Source organism: Charadrius vociferus, unplaced genomic scaffold (genome assembly GCF_000708025.1).
Source record: "Charadrius vociferus isolate BGI_N301 unplaced genomic scaffold, ASM70802v2 scaffold2, whole genome shotgun sequence".
NCBI classification, from domain to species: domain Eukaryota; kingdom Metazoa; phylum Chordata; class Aves; order Charadriiformes; family Charadriidae; genus Charadrius; species Charadrius vociferus.
In genome coordinates, this window is record NW_009647595.1 from 1977504 (window position 1) to 1998716 (window position 21213).

General features: G+C 40.4%; 1 protein-coding gene across 1 annotated transcript in view; it reads right to left on the reverse strand.

The window, feature by feature from the left end:
* SAMD12 (sterile alpha motif domain containing 12) overlaps window positions 1-21213 on the reverse strand; it is a 155756-nt gene that overhangs the window by 64475 nt on the left and 70068 nt on the right. The window contains exon 4 of the mRNA XM_009881028.1: window positions 17476-17616. Coding sequence (XP_009879330.1) covers window positions 17476-17616 — 141 coding nt within the window. The remainder of the gene's footprint in view (window positions 1-17475; window positions 17617-21213) is intronic.

Sequence of the window (21213 nt, forward strand, 5' to 3'; positions counted from 1 at the left end):
CAATCGTAACACAGGTTTTAAAATTTCAAGCTATTCAAGCTGCAACAAGTACAAATTCTTGCCTCACTCTTCCAGTGTGGTTAAACCTGGCCTTTTTGCATTGAGTTTGATGTTTTTCTTATCTCAGACACAGCTCTGAACCAAAATGCTGGAGATGCAATATGGTGCTTTTAAAGCTTACAAGATCAGTTTGCACTTGTAACAGTTTATTTGTCTCTGTCTTCCCTTAATTTTAAATGAAAATACCTCCTCATTTATACACAGGCTAAGTTGGACAATAGGGAGAATAGTCCTAAACAGGAACTACAGATGTTAAAACCCATACAACTGAGCATGGATTAATTTTATTTTCTGTTTGGCACATCTGTCAAGCACCTAGATCTGATGTGCTGATAAAACAAGACAGCTTAAGGCAATAAACATGTCAGATCCATCTGTTCTTCAGGACATTGAGAAGAAAAGGAATTGCTCCCTGTGGTATTCTGTACACTTGAGACCATTCTGGAGAGGTTTTCCTCTGCTGCTCACAGCAGTTCAGCTCTGCCAGCCTAAGCCAGTGGGTTTCCACCCTTGTTTCCCACGTCCCACCTGGGCATGCTTTGCACCCTTGGCTTCCTCTCCCTTCTCTCCACAGCCCAAGAATTGGTGGCTGGGATGGGGATGCAACTACATTGGAAAGGCTTTGGCAAAGTCAAGAAACAAAGCACAGAAAACAAGAGTGAAGCCCATACTGAGTCCACCTAGTCCAGGATCCTGGCTCCAGCAGAGGCTCTCAGCAACTGCAGGCACTCCGCTCTGCATCTAAGACCTGGTTAACACCCATGATGTCCTCCACTTTCTTAAAGCTACAGCATCCCTTCTCGTTCTGTTCCCCTGCTACATCCAAAACTCCCACCATGAACACTCCAATCAGGGCTGCCTTCATATCCCTTACAACGCAGGTCAGTGGTCTAAGCGACTGAAGGTAACCCTGAACAGACAACAGCCACTCTGGTATTTGCCGCTTATTTGTCCAGGTCCCCAAAGCGTGGCTGCAGCCAATGTTGAACAACACCACTAGCAGCTACCGAAGAGCCACCCACTGTATGGCTCCAAATACAGACCACACCAACTGGAGCAGAACAAGGCTGAGGTGTTCAGCCATCATCTTCCAGCTGTGTTTTAACAAAAACCACATTTAAGCCACCTGCAGCCACATTCAAGCAGTTTGGCAGCCATTCAGGGGATGTGCTACTTTCTCACAGGAAGGTAGAATTAGAGTAAAGTTTTTTTACAGGATACATACAACCCACTGATATTGGGCTGGCTATAGATCTTTAACTCAGGTAACACCCATTCATTTCTCACATTTGACTGGCAGGAGTAGAGGCGGAAGGAGGACCCAGCCTAAATGAACACAGGAGACCCAGACAACACGCACAAAGCTCAGCTGCTTTCTGGAGTGAGCAGCACTCAGTTTCCGCCATGTGAAGGCAGGAAACAAGTACGCAAAAAGCTCCTTTGTACCATATACAGTTCACATATCAGTATTATCCAACCTGCCTGAAAAGCAAACATCCAAGAAGACAGAGGTCACTGGAAAAGGACATGCTTTGCTCAGCCCTGCAAGATTAGCCCCAATTTTGAGAGGTCTTTAACCTTGTTTCAACTTCCTCCTAAATGTTTAAAGCTAACATTGAGCTGCCAACGTTGAAACCAGGCTGTACCAGTTCTACTGAGAATGACTTGCTCTAGCTCAAAACCACGCTGACTCTAACTTCAAAGCAAGACGGCAAAACAACTCGTCCTCTGAGGACTCCAGGTGCATGTCACACAAGAAAGGAGAGTATAAATGTTATGAGAGGGGATGGAAAGGGACCACAGAGCCGGGGGGTGCCCTTTCCAGATACTGCAGCCTCTGCCATGCAGTGCCAGATGGAGCTGGCCTGCAGATCACAGATGTGGATGTGGCACTTGGATGGGCAGGTGAATATGTATATATCAACTTTGCCCTTCAGCTTATCATGCAGCATGTACATAAAACAGCCAGCAAGGTGGGTCACAGAACGGATAGGGACACTGGTGAAGCCCTGCAGAAAAAAGGCATGGAGATGAGGGGTAAATCATAGAAGTCTCGCAATGCGTGAGACAGGACAAAGCTGGGTCAGAACCGTACTGTCTCATTCTTGCTAAGCACCAGAGGTGAAGGATTAAGCGTATCACCCACTATAGTTCAAGAAAGTCATGCATATTATCAGTTACTTTAAAAGGCTGGCAAAAATTGTGATGGAACAAAACAAGCAATCAGAGCTGAGGGTCTGATTACTGAAACCCAGAAATATCCTTTTGGAAAGCTGGCCTTATTTGCTGCAAATCAGTTTCAGCAGCCAATTTGAAGCTATCACACCAGCATGATGTTATATGTAAGTTAATAAGCACTTACTATTGATGATTTCTGCAGTGGATGTTTAATTTTTAATCATATCCTTAATTTACTGTTTACGTTTTTATCCAATTAGAGTGTGTGCATATGTGTGCATCTATGTGACGGAGAGAACATGCAAAACTGTGTTTATTCAGAAGTACAATGCCTTGCTTTTTAAACGAGGAGATATGTGTATCTGCTGCTTGAAATTTTTTCATGCAGCCTTCTTACTTTTCAGGAGAATGCCATCTCAGGCTGCTGTGTTATGTTGCACCATTCTGCTGTTAGAAATGGGCACCACTGACCTCTCTCTGCAATGCTGTACTTGGAGTTTGGTATTGCATGTCATTAAAACATCCAGTGCTAAGAAACAGGCAGTTTTATTGGCACTTTCCTGAACAGAAATCCCAGCATCCCTTTTCATCTGTAGATCAGACATTTAGGTAACACCCTGGGACACCCTCATTCTCCTCATCCCCATTTCAACCTTTCATTAGATTCCTATAGCCATAAAAACTGGATGCACTGAAGGGATGGAAGATGGATCATTTATTTTTAAGCACTGACAATTTTGCGTGGCAATCAACATAAAGTTCTCAATTACAGAGGGAGAGTAAATAAACCAAAGAAGGATAGAGCTTCGAAGAGAGCTGGGTGATGACAGAAGGATAGAGATTAGAACATCTCAGAGTCCAAGAGATGAGCTAATCAGAAATAAAATAATCTTACATTCCTATTATTACCTGACATACTGGTTGGTGCAATGCCAGTGACTGAAAAAAAGTCAAAAAAGGAAAGCCAGAAATGCACTCAGCAGAGGCATAATGTGGTTGATATGGATCCTGGCAGAGCTCTCGGGAGGTGATCTGACACCCAGCGCAACTCCCCGTGCCTGCGCCCTCCGCATTCAGACTGCCTCCGGTCACGGGCTCAGCTGTACAGCAAATTAGGACAGGCAGTAACAGGACTGCACGCTCCCCAGACAGAGACTGCTCTCTCTCCCAGCAGGCAGAGGCTGAAGGGAAAAGGCAGGGCCCTTTGTTTCGCCCACGTAGCATCTGCTTCAAGGAGAGACAATGGCAGGTACCTGAGGAGCTCCACGGCAGAGATTTAAATGGAGGTGCTTGACTTGGTCTTGCTGCTTCCTCCTGCCATGTTCGTGGCTTGGCACCTGGATACTCACATCCCGCTGCAGCTGTATTCCCCGCATCCTTGAGAGCTATGCGGAAAAACCCAGTCTGGCATTCACTTTATTTTCCTCTCAGGACAAAAAAAAAAAAAAAAAGAAAGATGCAATTCTATCCCTCTGCAAATATAACACCTCCAATTTCACTGCTTTTTTTCTACCGCACAAGAAAGGCAAAGATAGGAAATCGATATGTTCATAGAAAAAATAAACATCTAAAAGTTCCCATAAAAGGAAGAAACTAAAGGGCTATGGCTACAGATGTCTTAACGGTGACAGAACAGGTTGGATTAATGTGCTGAGGTAAAAGACTAACAAATAGAGAGGAGTAAACTGCTTTTAGATTAAATGTTTCCAGTTACAGCACACTTTTTCAGAAGCCCATTGCACTCTGTAGCCAAAGCACTGGGCAGTTAGGTGCACCTTCATGCGGGAACCATTCCTAAAAACACCCACTCCAAGGAACGTTTGTGCTGAGCACACACAACCCTGCACTCCAGGAACTGGACTCCTGTGTTTAAAACAAAAGCCGTCTGCATCAGCCAGGCAGCTCAAAAATGCAGCTTCGGTTCTTGTTTTCGTCTTTGGCCCCGGGAGCAGGAACTCACAGCAAGGAAGGAGGAGACTATGCAATAAAAGGGAGACAGGAAGGTCTCCAGTAGGCTCTGAGTCCTAAAGATAGCAATGAAACTAGCACGAAGGGAAGGAGGAAACCACCCTCCCACATAAGAGGAAACCCCAAAATAAAACCTTTTGGCAGATGGTAAAAGGCTTTAGCATTCAATAAAACGAACGAGCTGCGTGAAAATGTAAGAGAGCTTTAAGGGAGACAGAGAAAGCCCAAAGAGAAGACATATGAAGAAACTTGTTTTTTCAGTCATTCCTCCGTGTTATTATTTAAAGTAACTTTTCGATAGGTTTTACCAACTTTTCTATTTAATTGAAACTATGCAGTACATGGTTTTCAAGAGACTTATACCTTCATTGACTGTACTAATTAATTACATGAAAGGGAAGTAGTTTTCAGTAACTTTTCTGAATTATAAAGCAAAAGTTCAGTTCTCAATGAGCGTTTCATCTGAGGCTCTCAGCCTGGTCCTGGCCTTCCTCTGTAAGACTGGACCCAGCTCCACAGAGGCGATGAAAGCCACAATCATAAAATAAAGTAAAAATAATAATAATATTAATAATGGTTTAGTATTTGTATCAGGCTCAACCACATCCACATGAAAGGAAGAACTCAGAGGACTAGGATCTGTCTAAATGCAGTTATTAAAGCACTCATGTCTGAGAAAAATTGCCAAAGCACAGGTAAGTTATAACCTTATCCCAAGACAATATACAAAATGAGTCCTCGTCTGCTTCAGACTAAAGGACCATTTAAATTACAAGCAGTAAAACAATCCCAAAACCTCTTAACCCAGAACTTGTAACTCATGAATTTTAGCCTTTTTGGTTGGTGTTTTAATTCTACTACCAGTGAGCAGTAGTTAACTCAGTTAAAAAAAATGTTCATAGAAAGTAATAGAATATGAAAGACGATGTTATCAATTGTAGCCAAAAAAAGCAATTTAAGGGCATAGCATAACCAAGTTTTGCTAACAGCATAGATAAAGACAATAACACTAATATACTAAGGCAGCGGAAGATCGGTGGCAAATTAAAAATGGGTAATGTCACTTGTTATGCGCTTCATGCTGAGAAGCAAAAAATGGGAAAAGCTACTGCCTACTTTTCCTCTATTTAATTTTAGCTATCCCAAATTAGAATGTGAGTCCTCCAGCTGACAGAAGCAGGAACCCCCAGAGGGCAATGCGTTGCACCTATCATGAGCATCTGTTTTAGAAGGGCACAGATTATCTCTGGAGGTGGCTGTTGTTCTTCATTCATTATTTGAGGAATGCAAGCAATGAGTTCAACGAGATACCTAACTTTTAGCTGGCTACTGTAAGATGCGACAAAGACACTTGAAACTGCTCAAGCTAAAAGAAGTATGCTTGTTTTTATCTTTGATTATGTTATTTTAGTAAAGAACATGAATAAAAAGAGTAAGACAAAAGCAAGTCTTGTGAGTTTCATTTTCAACAGTGATTATGAAATTAGGTTTGCAAATAACAGGCAGTGCACATCATCAAATGAGATTTTGAGACCAAGTGAAAAAAAGGCTTTATATAGTTAAGAAAAAAGTTCTAAAGATAATAAAATATCAAAATTGTACTTTTTGATACAAAAAAATTGGCAAGGGATCATATTTTTCAATTTTAGAGACACCTATGTTGGGTTAGAGAACAGAACACTTATGCTATTTGTGGTTTTAATTAAGTTACTAAAAAGGTTTATGGATTTGATCCAAAGGTCAGCAAAGTCATTGGTACCCTTCACTGCTTAGAATGGGCTTTATAGTCTCATGCTGTAAGGGAAAAATGGGGTTGATCCTGTTCTCATTTTAACTAGTTTCACATTTCACTGAAATCAATGGAGCGTTACTCCTTCATTTGCCCTCACACAACCAACAGCAAAGTTGAGGTCTCAGGTTTTCAAAGGGAGATAATTGGGATAAAACCAACCTGTAGCTGGTGGTAGACATAAATTTACATTCTTCTTAGTAGAGTAGCTACTTTTGTATTTGCTCAGTGTGCTAGATTTGACACAGAACATGTGCATGAAGAGTATGGATCAAGTTTTAAGTCAGCTAAAGACTTTCCCAAAGACTGTAGCCAAATTAATTATAAGCAGCAAAAACTTAAAGAGGAGACTAGCTTTAGGTGCTCCTAATTCCTAGAGACATTCCTGATGAAAGGATTGCTCTCATCTGGTCCCAGCACCTGTTTAGATTCCTCACCTAAATACCCTGGGTTCTGATCATCTGGATCAAAAGAAAACACTGAAGAAATCAGTAAAACATATATTCTTATACCAGAATTATCATGTGATCAGTTAAACCATGTAGAAGTACAGTAAAATTCCGACAGTGACATTCCCATTACTAGAGGAAACCAAAGAGATCTCAAGAATAGCAGTAACGGGATAATAAAGGAAAACATGAGTTGCTGACAAAGTAATGGTCACACATTCTAGTGCCTACCACAGCAGCTGATATTTAAGAATGAAGAAAGAAAATTTATCAACAAACAATTCTAGCAAGTAAATATCAGTAAACAATAATAAGTCACTCAGAAAGAGCTTATTACGATTAGAAGAAAATAAAACACTATTTTTCATGATGATAGCTGAAAAAACCTCTACATCTAAAGGAAACATTTCTAAGAAAAGACAAAAAAAGCTCATAGATGACTCATTTTATGAAGATACATCCCAGCAAAAAGACATTTGTTACCTTGATGGGCTGCAAGGGCTGGCTGCTTTTCTATGACCCTCAAAAAACCATGCTCCAGGTTTAAGTAGAGATCTACAAAAGTCAACAATATCAGTGGTTAGTGTCACAGTCAACAGCTGTAACAGAATGGATGGCAGCTGCACTGCTGGACACATGAAAGCAATTCTTGAGTCTAGAGAAAGCCGCATTCAGAAACTACACAGATGACAACTGATTTGTCAGTGGAGCTTTAGAGATAGGACGATCCCTCCTTTCCTCTTTCCTGTCCCTTTCATCTGAAATATAGTTTGTTTGCTTCAAAGTCTTTAAAGTTTGGACTGAGAAGTAGAACTGCTGTGACACCATGGGAGTGATCAGCGTAGGGAATTTTCAAAGGTCTATTGGTATCCTTAATTGCCTGACATTTTTAAAAGACAGTCCAAGACGATGCTGATTGCTCCTTCCAGCATCCAGGATTCTTTAAATATAGCTGGACCATCTTGGCACCTTATGACAGAAAATCACAAGGAAAGACTGAAAAGTGTTTCACATAGCTTCACTCTCTGGAACAAGCTAAATAAATTCCTCACCAGACAACTGTAGTCTAATCAGCCCTTTAAACGTTCAGGCTAAAGGAGAATCAGCAAAGGAAAACTAGAGCAGGAGATACTGATCTCTCAGCCCAACTTTAACAACAATCCTTAGTTATTCAGGAGTTCTTAAAGGAATGAAAGAAAAAAAGAAACAGAGTAAGAAAGAAGGCTTTGCACTTTATTTCTCAAGAAGACTGGAATGACCTAACACGTTAAAGAAAGAAGGAAATGTGATTACAATTCCCTCTCCATCTCTACCTCTGACATATGTTGAAGAGGAAAGAAACCAAAAACCATACAGCTTGGAAGATTTTGGAGAGTAAACTTCAACAACGGCAGCTTTGCATTACTGCTCTCTGAACAAGGGCGTAATCAGTTAGTAAGAACCTTCTCTTTTCACTGTGCAAGACCTTTTCTTCTTTCAGGTCTTTCTCTCAAAAATCAACTCCTGAAAGTCCTACACAACAGTGCTCTCTCAACACAAAACCACAACAACTGGACTTCAGAGTCTGATGGCTGATGTTATTGACAGTAAGGCCCCCAACCGGTCTCAGTAAAGAATAAAAGAATACAGCAAAATTACGTGCTTCAATGCCCACGTGTTGGAGTTGCCTCAACTCCATCTCACATCATCAAATGCCAGCTGATGGCAGCTGGGTGTCCCAGGTGAAGTGACTGGGAAGGTCTAAATCCTATTTCTAGTGGAGAGGACTCAAAACAGGACCATGTCAATGTATATGCCTTCAGACTGCGCTCAAGCTTGAAGGGGAACCTTGACATGCCTTTTCGTTCACATGCAAAAGTCTCTAACTTGCTTATCCCCACAGTTCCTGAGGATGAGAGCCCCTCTTATACAGCTGAATGAGTATGCCAAGTCGGAGTCCTGACATTTTATACCAGGCTGTCTGGATATAAAATGATGTGCGCCTTCCCGAGTCTGGCTATTTTCTAATCAGGTTGTCTTCAAGTCGAAACCATTGTACAAGCCAAATGTATGTAAACCAACTACTTTTCCAATGGTGTGCATAAGATAACAGAGAGTAAGCTCTAGGATGTGGATGAAACCTTAGTGTGCTTGAGGAACTTGAGAACTGCATGGTATTGCCATGTACAGACTGCCTAAAACTCAACCCGTCACACTTACACTGAGAAAAACAGTCGAAGACTGACTCGACGGACTTACAGGTTTTTCCTTTGGGAAAACACGGAGGTTCTTATGGAGCTACTCACTGCAGATTTTCTCAATGTATCCTTTCTTTGTACAGGTAACTTTTAATGTCAGGTGACTGGGAGGTATTTTTACTGATAAAAACTTTGAAGGTAACACTATGCATAACGGTATATATTCAAATGTTAGGGTCACACAATACAGCTGTAGCTGAACTACAAACAGAAAACCAGACTTATTTAAAAAACAATTCCTCGCCACATTTCCATTCACATTCATGTTCAAATCAAGGCTGTTATATTCATGTTGTCATCTGTTGGAATTAGCACTTAAATAAAAAACCCTACAGGTGTTTTGAGTACTTAGGCTTCATAGAGGAAAATCAGGTATTTTTTGAACACTGTTCAAAATTCTGTTAGAATTCAGAACTCCTTAACATCAAGGATCACAAGATCATTGTTAATACACTTCAATTTATTATTTTATAGGGAATCAATTTCAATTAAAATCCATTCAAATAGTGACTGGAAAAATTCTATAATATTGATCTTTAGGGGGAACCAGCATAGTTGGAATTATTAATCATACTTGAGCATGTTATAAAACACTGGGCTAGTACTCATGCTTTATGATCGTGTCAAATAAAGGATTCAAAAAAACCCCATCCTTTCCTTTGTGGAAGATGCCAGAGATCTGCATACTGCTTAGTAATAAAGAAATAGTTCATACCACTGCTGACTGCCTATGTATAACAAAGTAAATGAAGGTGCTCTATCATATGAAGCATAAAAGCCATTAAGAGTAAACTTTTATTTGAATAGAACCACATTCATTTTTAAAATTACATTACAGAAAGGCTTTTAAAGAATGTGAATGAAAAAAGAGAAGCTTTTAAATAAAACAGGTTCTTTTCACACAACTTAGAAAAGCAACTTTACAAAGGCATAAAGAGGAGAGGGTTTTTCTCCTGCCTCCCTTGAATCTTTCCAGTAATTATAAATCTTTATTGCACAGGCTGTAAATGCTAGTAACAACAAGAAGAAAAATGCTTTTGAACTATTTGGCAAGATTCACCTTCAGGGATTCAAAACAGCAAAACCTTATTTTATATTTTCAAAAAGGCTTTAAGTGACTTTTGTGTTTGTTAAAAGTGCCAATATGGTGAACCACTTTGCAAACAGAACACATTCATACAGGCGTCAGCAACACCAATTTCATAACATCAGAAAGCTGGTGTTACCAAAGCCCATCTGAGTGAAGAGGGCAATTCATCCAGCTTTCAGACCAATTTTTTCAGCGTAGGAGTTTACATCTAGGCATAGCGAGTGGGAATTGATCTCACCTAAGTTTAGTCATCCACCATGTAGACAAATACATCTGGCAGCCATCCTGAGCTTCTCTAATAATCGATGGAGAGCAACAGGCACAATTCATCTGATGTGTCTGAGGTGTGACTGGTGTCTCTGAAAAACAGAGGACGTGTAGCTACTACTGCACGCACATGATAGTAGGATTGCTTAGAGTCTCTGTGGAAGGCAGAAGATGCCCGAATGAAGGCATGCCAAGTTAGGCTTTGGCGCTTTCGGCACTGCTAAGGCTGTCAGTGACTATATTCTAGTTTGTAAAAAAATCTTGTTCTGAACAACTTGTTTCATGACAGAGTGAGATAGATACTGAATGGATATTAAAAGAATTAGGCAGGGAAGTACTCTTCCTAATGCAGCAATTCTGGACACCAGGGAGACTGAGGGGATGGGACCACAGAGAGAGGCCAGGGTTCTGGGCTCTGCCTAAACAGCATCTGCTACTGTCAGAGTACTGGGACACAGGGATACTGGATCCAACCGAGAATGGCATTTCTCATCTTCTTATTTCTAATGCTAGCCACTCAGTTTGACCATAAAGGTGTTAACTGATGAAGACAGTCAGGTTTTGAACCAGAAGCCCAGCAGTGAAAATTTCTGTGTACTTTCTAAGGGGTCAAAAGTATAGTTAGGGCTCCAATTTCCACAACTCTTTTATAAAAAAACTATCAACCCTAACTTTATTCTATGCCTGATTTCTGGAAAAATCTCATTAGAAATGACAAATATGTCACACTCTAAATGGCACCATCTTACAATATGTAGACTTGATTTATTTAAACTCTGTGTGAAAGACTGTACCTATTCCTGGAATCCCTTTTACCAGCCTGTTCTTTTCGGCTGGGTGAAAACAAGTGATTTCTACTGGCACTGATCACAAACAGCTGTTGTTAAATCACAGCCTCTGACTGCTCAAAACTCTCCTATTTAGTTGAAAGTCTTTCATGACTGACTGCAGCATAAACAGCAATGTTTTAATTTTTTTTTCTTAAACCTTGAGCAAAATTGGTTTTTTTCTTTCCATTTTACACATGAGTGGGGAAATATATATATGTGTGTGTGTGTGTATATGCAATATCTATTCATCAAACATGTAAGACAGTTTTGGGTATGCGTTAGCTCAGAAGGACTAAACTTTCCAGACCAAATTTTCCAGTAGACTGACACCTGAGAATTTTGAAAAGCAGGCATGAAAAAAAATCAACGTTAATAAAATAATAAGAAAACCAGACAACTGCAATCATGTCCTTGCAATCATACAAAACAGCTAATACTACATTCCCACTAGACTGAGTTGCAATATTATTTATAGAAACACATAAAAATGCAAGCACATCATAGTATTATACAGCTAAAATCTTGCTGTAGAAGTTCATCAATACAAATTTCATAGTTGCATATATGTTTCCTTATTCATACTCCAAACTAATATACTACACATATTGAAGGACAATTCTGTGCTAAGCCTATCCAGAGTGCATTAAAATGTATTGTCCAGTGTATTGGAACTTATTTTACCTGTCAGCTGAATCACTCAGTTATTTGATATGAATATGTATTAGCATCACAGCGATAGCTAAAAGGTAACTAACAGAACTATAGTAATTCAATGGTCTACCAGGGACCATTGATTGCACTGCGAAGTATATTCTTCAGGTTAGAAACCAGCCACATGAAATTCAAATAACTGATGCCATAGATAGAATTTGATATTTATCGTCACTGATGCATGTATTTTAAACATTTTATCTGCGCCTAGATACACACTCCACGTACGATATTCTGCTTCAGCTAAAACAAATGAAAACTATAGAGAACCCCTCAGTGCATACTTGTAACCTGAAAAAATTGATTTTCAGAAGTCTTAACAGTGCCTAAAGTCTGAAAAACCTCCCAGGAACAACCACAGCTTCTGACTCCGGAGCCTACGTCCTCTGTAAGTGCTGAAAATGTCCTTGACTGGGAGTGGGAAAAATACAACAAAGACTGCTCTTTTGCAGTCTAATGGACGGTAGCAAAGTCATTTTAGAGTCTTGGAAGAACACTGTTAAGTACAAGTGCTATGATTCCTACAGCTGTACAGGAAAAAAGGACATAGGATGGAAAGGAGTAAAAGTGATATGGACGTATAGTGAAAATAAAGCCATATCGAGAAAAAAGTTAAGATTTCTTCACTTATAATCAGGCAATTTAGCATGTTGAGTCCTGGAACACAGTATCACTTATCCCTATGATATGGGATAAACTACTACTTCTGGGTAATTTCTGCCAGTGTTTCCATGCTATACTTTGTGTTCCACTCACAAGGTCTCTCAGAGATTTGGGAGCATAACAGGAGCACAGAGCAAAGGAAATCAGCTGGGAATTAAGTTTGCTGGAGCTCTTCTGAAATATCAAGTGTTTTTTTCTGTGCCTTGGATAGATGCCATGTATGCAGCATATGCAAGAAACATTTGCATAGTAATTTGTGCTATAAGAAGAAAGGCCCTTCCTGACTAGCTGGAAGCTTCAGGGTTAGGGAAAACAAAAAGGTGAGGTCAAGACAATGAAAACAAAAGAACGGGTGCCTGGTAAGAGGACAGTCAACATTTCAAACACCACACACCTCTGAACACCGCCTCAGGGACATGAAACCGAGATTCCTCAAGCGTTACACACTTCCCCCGCCAGCTGCCTGGGAAGGCGAACACACTGCCTACCTGGAGCGCTCACAGAGGCAACATCTGCTGTTTTTTAGAGACAAGAAAAAGAGTACCTCTGGCGGAAGGAACTCATGATTCCTTGGGTGCCAAAACCTCAAGTCCAGAACGTACCCAGGAAAGAAAACAGTACATCCTGGAAGTGTAACAGGATGACCTTCTATCATAAACTTCAGTTGTTCTGACTTCTTCAGAGGGTTGACAAAGAAATGTGCTGATCTGAAGTAATGTTTCTTCAAGGGATATGAAAGACAGTAAGCAATGGAAGTTCAGATACTATGAAGCCTACACAGCAAGGGGACAGCAAGCTGCAATCGTATTCTCTTAACTCCAAATGACCTTCCAGTTCTGCGCTTCGCAAGGTCACATGTTGCCAAATTTTCTGACCACTCAAATCCCTTTTCAGGCAGGTGTGTAATTCCCACTCATTCATGCTGTGTACTAGAGCCAACACAGCAGGAAAGGCCTTCATATGTGGGAATTCAGAAGGTGGGAGTGAGTCTAGCACTTCGAGGCTTTGATTATGGAAAATGCAACAAATCTCCTCGCACGCGGTGATGCAAGCTGGAATGGCAGTGCTCAGGTTCCTTCCATAATTAGCTCATGGCTTTCTTATAAAAACGCAACAAAGCAATGCACCCCCAGCCCCTCAACACGCAGCACACACCAATCTCTCTTTGGCCCCTGGTAGACTGGTAGACTTTGCAGTGCTAGGTTAATGGTTGGACTCGATCCTTTTAAGGGTCTTTTCCAACCTAAACGATTCTATGATTCTAAGAGACAGGTGAGGTGAACAGGAACTAGCATCATGTTTCTGACAGCCTGGGAGGGTTCAGTGCCAAACAGCTCAAATTTTGATCAAGCCTACCTTCACTCTGGTATTAAGAGGCAGATAATGCCATAAAAATAATTGTAACATGTTTCAGCTGGGGCGTGGACCCTGAAGGCAATGTTTCTGTTTTAAAGGTTCCTCTAACATCCAGTGAATAATCCATCACTAGAATACACAGCTCTGACTTCATCTGTCCTCAGAAGATGAGACGCATATTTGAAGGCCTTCTAGTTCCCTTCCTGGAAGAATACAGTGCTAGGGTACTACAACAGGTTTTGAATGGGATTCTTTTGGAAATTGAAGGAAGGAAAAAAATTGGTCTTACTGTGGTTATCATTGGGCACGTGTTTTTCAGTAGCTGAGCACCAGTGCAGAATGAGCAGAATACTTATTGAAGAAATAATTTCAACAGGTATCAACAGCTGTGATGATTTTCAATGAAGCATAAAGCCTTATTCTAACACATTTTGCTAGCAGGAGGGTTTTTTTGAAGAAAATTTGGCACATTCTGTGGCCTGGCAGCATATTCAAGTAGCACTTTGCCCTATATGAAACTCACAGAGGAGCTTAGGAGGGGGCCCAACGTCATCTTAAATGCAGGTATCATTTAATCCAAATCCAAAAATGCTTCTTAAGCTCAGCCCTATTAGCAGATTGCTGTCTATGGATACTCTGCTCAGAATCACACATGGCACAGTTCTACCACTTTGAGGACAGTCTCTTCTATGCTAGCCAAAAGCAGGACTTGCATTGAAAAATCTCAAAATAACTTCTTCTCTGTGTGGTTATGTAAGGCTTTTTTTAAAAAAATGATCTTTCAACTCACACTTACTGTGGTAACAGTACAATAATGGTGTTTCCAACAGTGTGCAGCTCTCCCCAAGAGACATTGGAAGATATTTTGTCAAATTAGTTCCTCAACATCACTAAGTCTGGGGAAAAAAGCACAGATCAGTAGTTGGGCCTGTGCCCTTCTATCCTAGTGAAGGTTGGAATAGCATTTCTGCTGATAATAGCCTCAATCAGGCAGTTCTTACTCCAAAGAAAAGTCTTCCTAAAACTCAAGACAAGCCTTCAATTACACAATCACATACTATTCTGGCTTTAAGATCCCCAGAACAGACTGGATGGTGTGTCCTGAATGAAGAAGCATGAAAACAGTTTTAAGTCATTTTCTGAAACAGGAGTAGAAAAGAATGCTAGTTCTCTGTTGAGTTTTTAAAATGAGGTTAACTTTCTCTACAGACAACAGAACACAAAACCACTTAAAATATCTGATAAGTATTATGTAATGCTTTTTTAAAACTTTCCCTGTTCGCTCCAGCTTCAATTGGGGTATGAACTAAAGTCAAGTGGAAGTCTTTTTGCTAACATCAATGGGCTCTGAATTAGGACCTCATTGCTTGCAACCCAGCTTGTGTGCTAAATTAATTCAGAAAGGAGTTCTAATGGCTTCTTTCACTTAACGATCTCCTGAGTTGTGCACTGAGACAGAGGGCCTTTTTTCCCCTCATTTTGGAGGACATTTTGGAGGACAGCAAAGCACAATGTAGCAATAGCTACACTGTGACCTGTATTTTGCAAGTGGAATTTCCAAAAGGCAGAAACTGCTGGCATGCAAACGTGTTACTTTCCAGAGAAAAAATGTTCTCCAAATGTTCTCCAAAACAGAAACGCACTGACAGAAAGCTATTCCAGTACCAACCTAGATTAGGAACATATAAACCATAACAGGAATACCTGTGGACACAGTTTGAAGAAACTGGGCAAGGGGACAGAACCAGTTTCAGAGACCAATGGACATACACACAGCTTTACAGACTGCCCTGTAGTTGAGAAATTATATCTTAACTGTAGTACTTGCAAAAAAGCACTTTCAACAGACACATTCTCCAATTTGGTGTAAATGAGATGATAAGGGATAGGAATACTGATGTCATCCTATCAGTCACTGTCCCCCTGCTCTGGGATCATATGACCAACATAGCTCTGCTGCACAGGAGAATGTTTTATGGACTGTTGTGCTGCCCCATAACTTCAGTTCTACTTAAGAAAGATGGAGTGGAGTTGAAGCGCAGCGCAATGGCCAGCACCATTGTGGGGGAAGACAGCAGGAGCTGCAGACCACTGGGTTTTGTAAGCTTGTGCTGGATTTCATAAAGCATATGATGGCATGCCTTTATCTGATCAGACTAAATAACAATGTTCTCTATACGTGGCAGAGAAACTACATTAAACACATCCATACATCTATCACCAGCCTGTCTCTCATTGTCCAGCATGTGTTTATGCATCCTCTTACAAAACTCCAAAATTGTATCCTCAACTGCACGGGCAAGGACTAAATCTCAAAGGATGCTGCCCTGAATTCCTTGAAATGGCAGTCATCACTGATATGACTCATACCCTAGTTGATGTGTCCAGAGGGGAACCAGAGAGAAACGCTAAAGGAGAAGCCTGGAAACACATAGTCCTCAATGCTAAATACAGGTTTATGGAGAAATCTATCTGAACTTCAGTGATAAACTGACACAAATTTATAGCTAGCGAGCCTTCATTGTCTCATATCAATAAAAACCCAAGTTCTGAGAGCAGGCCTAAACCAGTGATGGTTGGTGACCAGAACTTCACAGTTTGGTGAGCTCTCAAGTACCGCTCCAGATGTAGGGGAAGAGAGAACCCAGCAAACACTGAAATAAAGGACACAGGAATGATGGACGAAAGGATGAATGGATGAAGGGAAAAGGAAGAGCTTTAAACACCTGGGGAAGGCACCGATGCTTCAGCACGTGCACTGCTTTTGACGTAGCACAGGATGAGGTGAGGTCATATTCACAGGTCATGGCAAAATGAAGGAGGCCTAAAGCTCCTCATCACAACCCACATGACACTAAGTCTGAAGGCACAATTCAGTTGAGACATTGGCTCTTTCAGATAAAATGCAGCTTACTCTAGTAATCAGAGAGTTTTTCCCCAAACACAGTGAGCAAGTCTTAATCAGGAACACAATGTCATGTGTGAAGGACATTTTGTTAAAAATACACTGCATGAACTGAAGAAGTCCATTTTTTTCATATGATGTGACATATAATGGGCACTGAACCAAAACACCACAGAAGTATGCGGTTTATGCTATCTCACTGGACTACCAAACAACATTTAACATTGAGGAAGTATTGCAAATATATAGTAGAGGATGTCTAAATTTTACTTTACACTGTTACCATAATGATTGCTTTTCTTCTGTGCTACCACAGTTGTTAAACAGCCTTAATATGGAGCTAATAACACAAGTCATTATAAAACATCTTAACCTCATTTGGAAAATATGTATGAGCTTTTTTGTTACTCCTTCTTCCCTGTCTTCTAATCAAGATCTCCATATTGAGCCCAGTTTTGCGTTTTCTTAGCAGCATAAATTAGAAGCAAATCTATTCAAGTCAATAAAATTACTCCAACATGAAAAAGGAATCAGCCATCTGCAAAAAACATAGTCTAACAGGTAATTTTCCACTGACAGGTCTTACCATAAAACAGGTTACAGAGATTACTCTTTTATCTAACACCAAAAGTAAACAATTAATGCAAAATGTACAATGTCTGTAAAGACAGCATGTTCACTACTTGTGCCCTTTATATGTAATTATTTTAATCTCAGTAAGCAGACAGTTAAGTAAGACTACCATCAGGCTGTAGATGGAGCCTATTCATCATGCAAAACAGGCAGCTGAACATCTCTATTTATTTACGCATTATTTTACCTTTTGTTCCCAGCTTGGAAAGCATGTGGAATCTGAGAGACATTTTCACGCATCATTTCTTGCAGGAGAACGTCAAGTCACTTTTTATGCCCTTAGGAAAACTTCTTCTACCTGATCTCAATAACTGTCCATATCAAAATTATTTTTCATACCTTGTGTAAGCAGCTGGAGGTTTCGGACTTCTTCCCTCACCTTCAGCTGAAGGACTTGCTGCAGAATGTGCTGTCGCAGGCTTTCCTGGGCAATGCCCATTCGTTCAAGCTTTTTGTCAGTAAGTCTCAGCAAAGCACGGCCTGGATGCAAAAGTCAAAAAGAAAAATCACCCAAGGATTTCCACTAATGCGATATTCTCACTCTGACAGGCTAATTTGCTACAGCAAAAATTTGCAGACCTGAAACACCTCACTTTGAGAGCATATTGTTTCATCAGTTAGGTACTTCCTTACTGTCAGGCATCTTTGTTACACTCCTCCCTTTTCTTTTGAGTTTATATATTGTTTTGATGCTTTGTGAGATATTTAGGCACATGAAATACGTATCTTGTGCCATTTTAGACAACTAAGTGCTATTCTTGAGTGCCAGTTGGTCTCCCACAGGTAGGATATCCCCCATAAGTCTACAATTGGTCCAAGTGTCTAAATAGACCCTCATCTATTTTCAAGCATCTAAATTACTGTCAAGAAACCGTCAGTAAAAGTGAATTTGAGCAATTTAATAAATTTAGGATATACTGAGGATGAATATTCTTGCAATTCAGACATGTCTATAGTGTAATAGCACCATTTCTCAGGAGGACCTCTACTCTGTGGTCCAGCTTTCCAAATCCCTCTCAACAGTAACCTGTCACAGCAAAACTGAAGACCCAGAGATTTCCCTTCGCATGAGCAGTTACATCTAAACCATTCCTGAAAAACATGTTTGCCAACTATAAAGAGACTTTTGCCCAAATATAAGGAGCCTATGGTCTTTGCAGGCAGTCACTCCCTGATTGTGACTTATCTTTACCATTAGGGTAATGTTGAACCACAGTCCCACGCAGACTGTAGATGTTAAAAAAATCAAACAATCCACACTCCCCAGATTGTGCTAGTGGAACTCTGACTCCATCTTTTGGGCATCTCTATGCTGTAAGTAAACAGGAGGAAGGCAGAATACTGCCTGAGCCAACACTATGGAATTATTTGGACCAAGCAGAGAACCAAAGCATCAAGCAGAGCTTTAGCTGAGGAAGAAAACCAAAAGTTACTTTCTTTGGTCTTCACCACTGCTGTGAGCTAGTAGAGGGAGGAGAGCCCTGCAGCCCTCTACTGACCCTTGATTCCCAGTATATACATTTGCTATCCAAAGGTGCCCTGGCCAATGCTGGTAAATCACACTGGAGCTACATTGTACTACCTTGGAAAAAGGGATGTTGTTTGGTTCACTTCTTTAAACAGACTCAACTTTTTTACCTCCTCTAGTTCTGACTGTAAGTGCTTTTTAATTATTAAAAATCTCTTCTTTGATTTCTCAGGCTTTATTCTGAAACCAGAAGCCGATAGCGAAGAGCAAGTTACTCCCTCTGCAACACAGCAGCCTCTGTGCTACCATTACTGTGGCTTTTGGATGAATGGTACAATTTAGCTCATCATAAAGTGTTACTCAACACAGCAAGATAAGGCCCTTATTCAATCTCTTTACTTACAAAACAGCAATGAGTACAGAATTTTTATGATTATTTTAATTAAAAAATTTAAGATAAATGCCAAGTATTTAAAGGGGCACATAATACTTGCCCCAAACCAAGCAGTTAGTGGTATACCCTTCACTAACTGCTAGATTTCAGTCACAAACGGTTCTGTGAAGCAGTGAGTGGGATCTTGATATGAAGCAATGTGAAATATTGGGATATTACTATTAACAAAGCAAGATGTTATTGATCAGATAAAAAATGAAAGTGTTCACACATTTTCTGCCCTTTCATGTCTCTCAAGCACTACATGCTACAGAGGATGACCTTTTGATTAGGAAATTTTATTTGAGATCATAAACAAGAAGAATTCTATGGGTTAATGTAATAACAAAATATGGAAATTAGTCTCTTACAGATCAATGCCAGCTGTCCAATTCCTCTGGTGATACAGACAGTAATAATGACTTTAATTTTTATATCATCTTATCACACTAGAACATCTTAAAGCAATTTATAAAGGATGTACAGCAGTCCAAGACTATGGTCTGTAATGTCAACCTAGCAACTGAAAGCAAACAAAAAATAAACACGTCATCAGTTTAAAGAGTGCCAACACGCATGTCATCTTAGGGCAAGGAGTCAACAACAGTAATAAGAAAGGACAGACAGAGGCCACGCATCTCATCTCGTGCCCTCCGCTTCTTTTTGGCCATGGATATAGTCATTACTCTTTACTTCCTCTGGGCAACTCTTTATTTCATATTCAAATCAGTTTTCTACCCTAGTCACTGCCTTTGGAAGTTGAGTGTGCACAAAACAGAGACGTCTCCTTGCATGCCAGTTCCTCTGCCGCTTAGGCTCAAAGCACAATGCCATTGGAAAAAATTGTCTTTGACTCATACTATCTGCAGCAGCTTGCACAAGTCGCCTTAAATTAACTCTTTCTTGCACCAAATCCAATGTGACATGTTGAGGCAGTGGTGAGGCGAGAGGGCAAGCATCCAAATGTGGCATTTTAAGAATACAGTAAGTGACCTGAACTAAGAAAATTCAACCCTCCTCATACTTTCTTCCCCCTCAACGTTCAGAACAACATCCAAGTCAGAACTGGAATAATTTTTTACTCTGGTACTAAGTCATGCCCTTGAAAAGATATCGCTAATGCCTGGATCCTCACCAAAGCCAATTAGTTACTAGGGCCAAGGTCCTGACAATCAGCTAATGATTTTTGATGCTTCACTGTCTTGTTTCCTGTACTGTACATGTCTGAAAGAGTTATCATTTGGTACTAAGAACCCTGTAATGGTTATTGAACATTGAAACCAGTTGTCCAGAGAGCTTGTGGAGTCTCCGTCTTTGGAAACATTCAAAACCTGACTAACACGGTACTGAGCAACCCGCTGTAGTTGCCCCTGCTTTGAGCAGGGGGTTGGACTAGATGATCGCCAGAGGTGCCTTGCAACATCAGCTGTTCTGTGCTTCTGTGAAACAACCTGCATCAAGGATCTCAAGATATTTTCTTTGAAAAAAAGATTAATGAAGGAAATTAATAAGCATACACAAAAGATGGTCATTTTGGCAAGCATCATGGTTAAAACAGAGCTATACAGTAAAAATTGGGGACAGATTTTTAATTTTCAGAGAGTGCTGGATAGGATATATTATCAAGAGCAGAAGCTGTAACAAACGTAACCTTTTCTATGAGTGTGCACTGATCTTTGCTAGGACACAAGTAAAAGAACTTTACTACAACTCAGGAAAATTCCCCAACACTACAGAACTGGCACAACGTCTTCGATGTAGCAACTACATGCATAAAAGAGACTAGGGGAATTTTTTCAAAAGCACCTTGACCAACAGAACCATAAAGATCGCAGACATAAACACCTAGGCCTTGGCTCTAGCTAATTGCAAGGCTGGAAACCAAATGCTTTAAAAAAACCCAAAAACTCCCTCAGTATCTATACGCATCTTTTAGCACCTAAACCTCCGCCCTCTCATACTCAGGACAGATCAGCCGTGGAATGTTCTGAGACACCCCGAGGGCAGACACAGGCTATAAAATACTTTCCAGCATAATAATGGATTGATGGCCTAATTTTTTCTAATATGACTTAGCTGCTGCAGATCTCATTTGATCAAGCTGGGATTAGACGAAAATTTGAACGGAGGGAGAAACATTGCATGCCACAGAACATTAATATGAGTGTAAGCACTG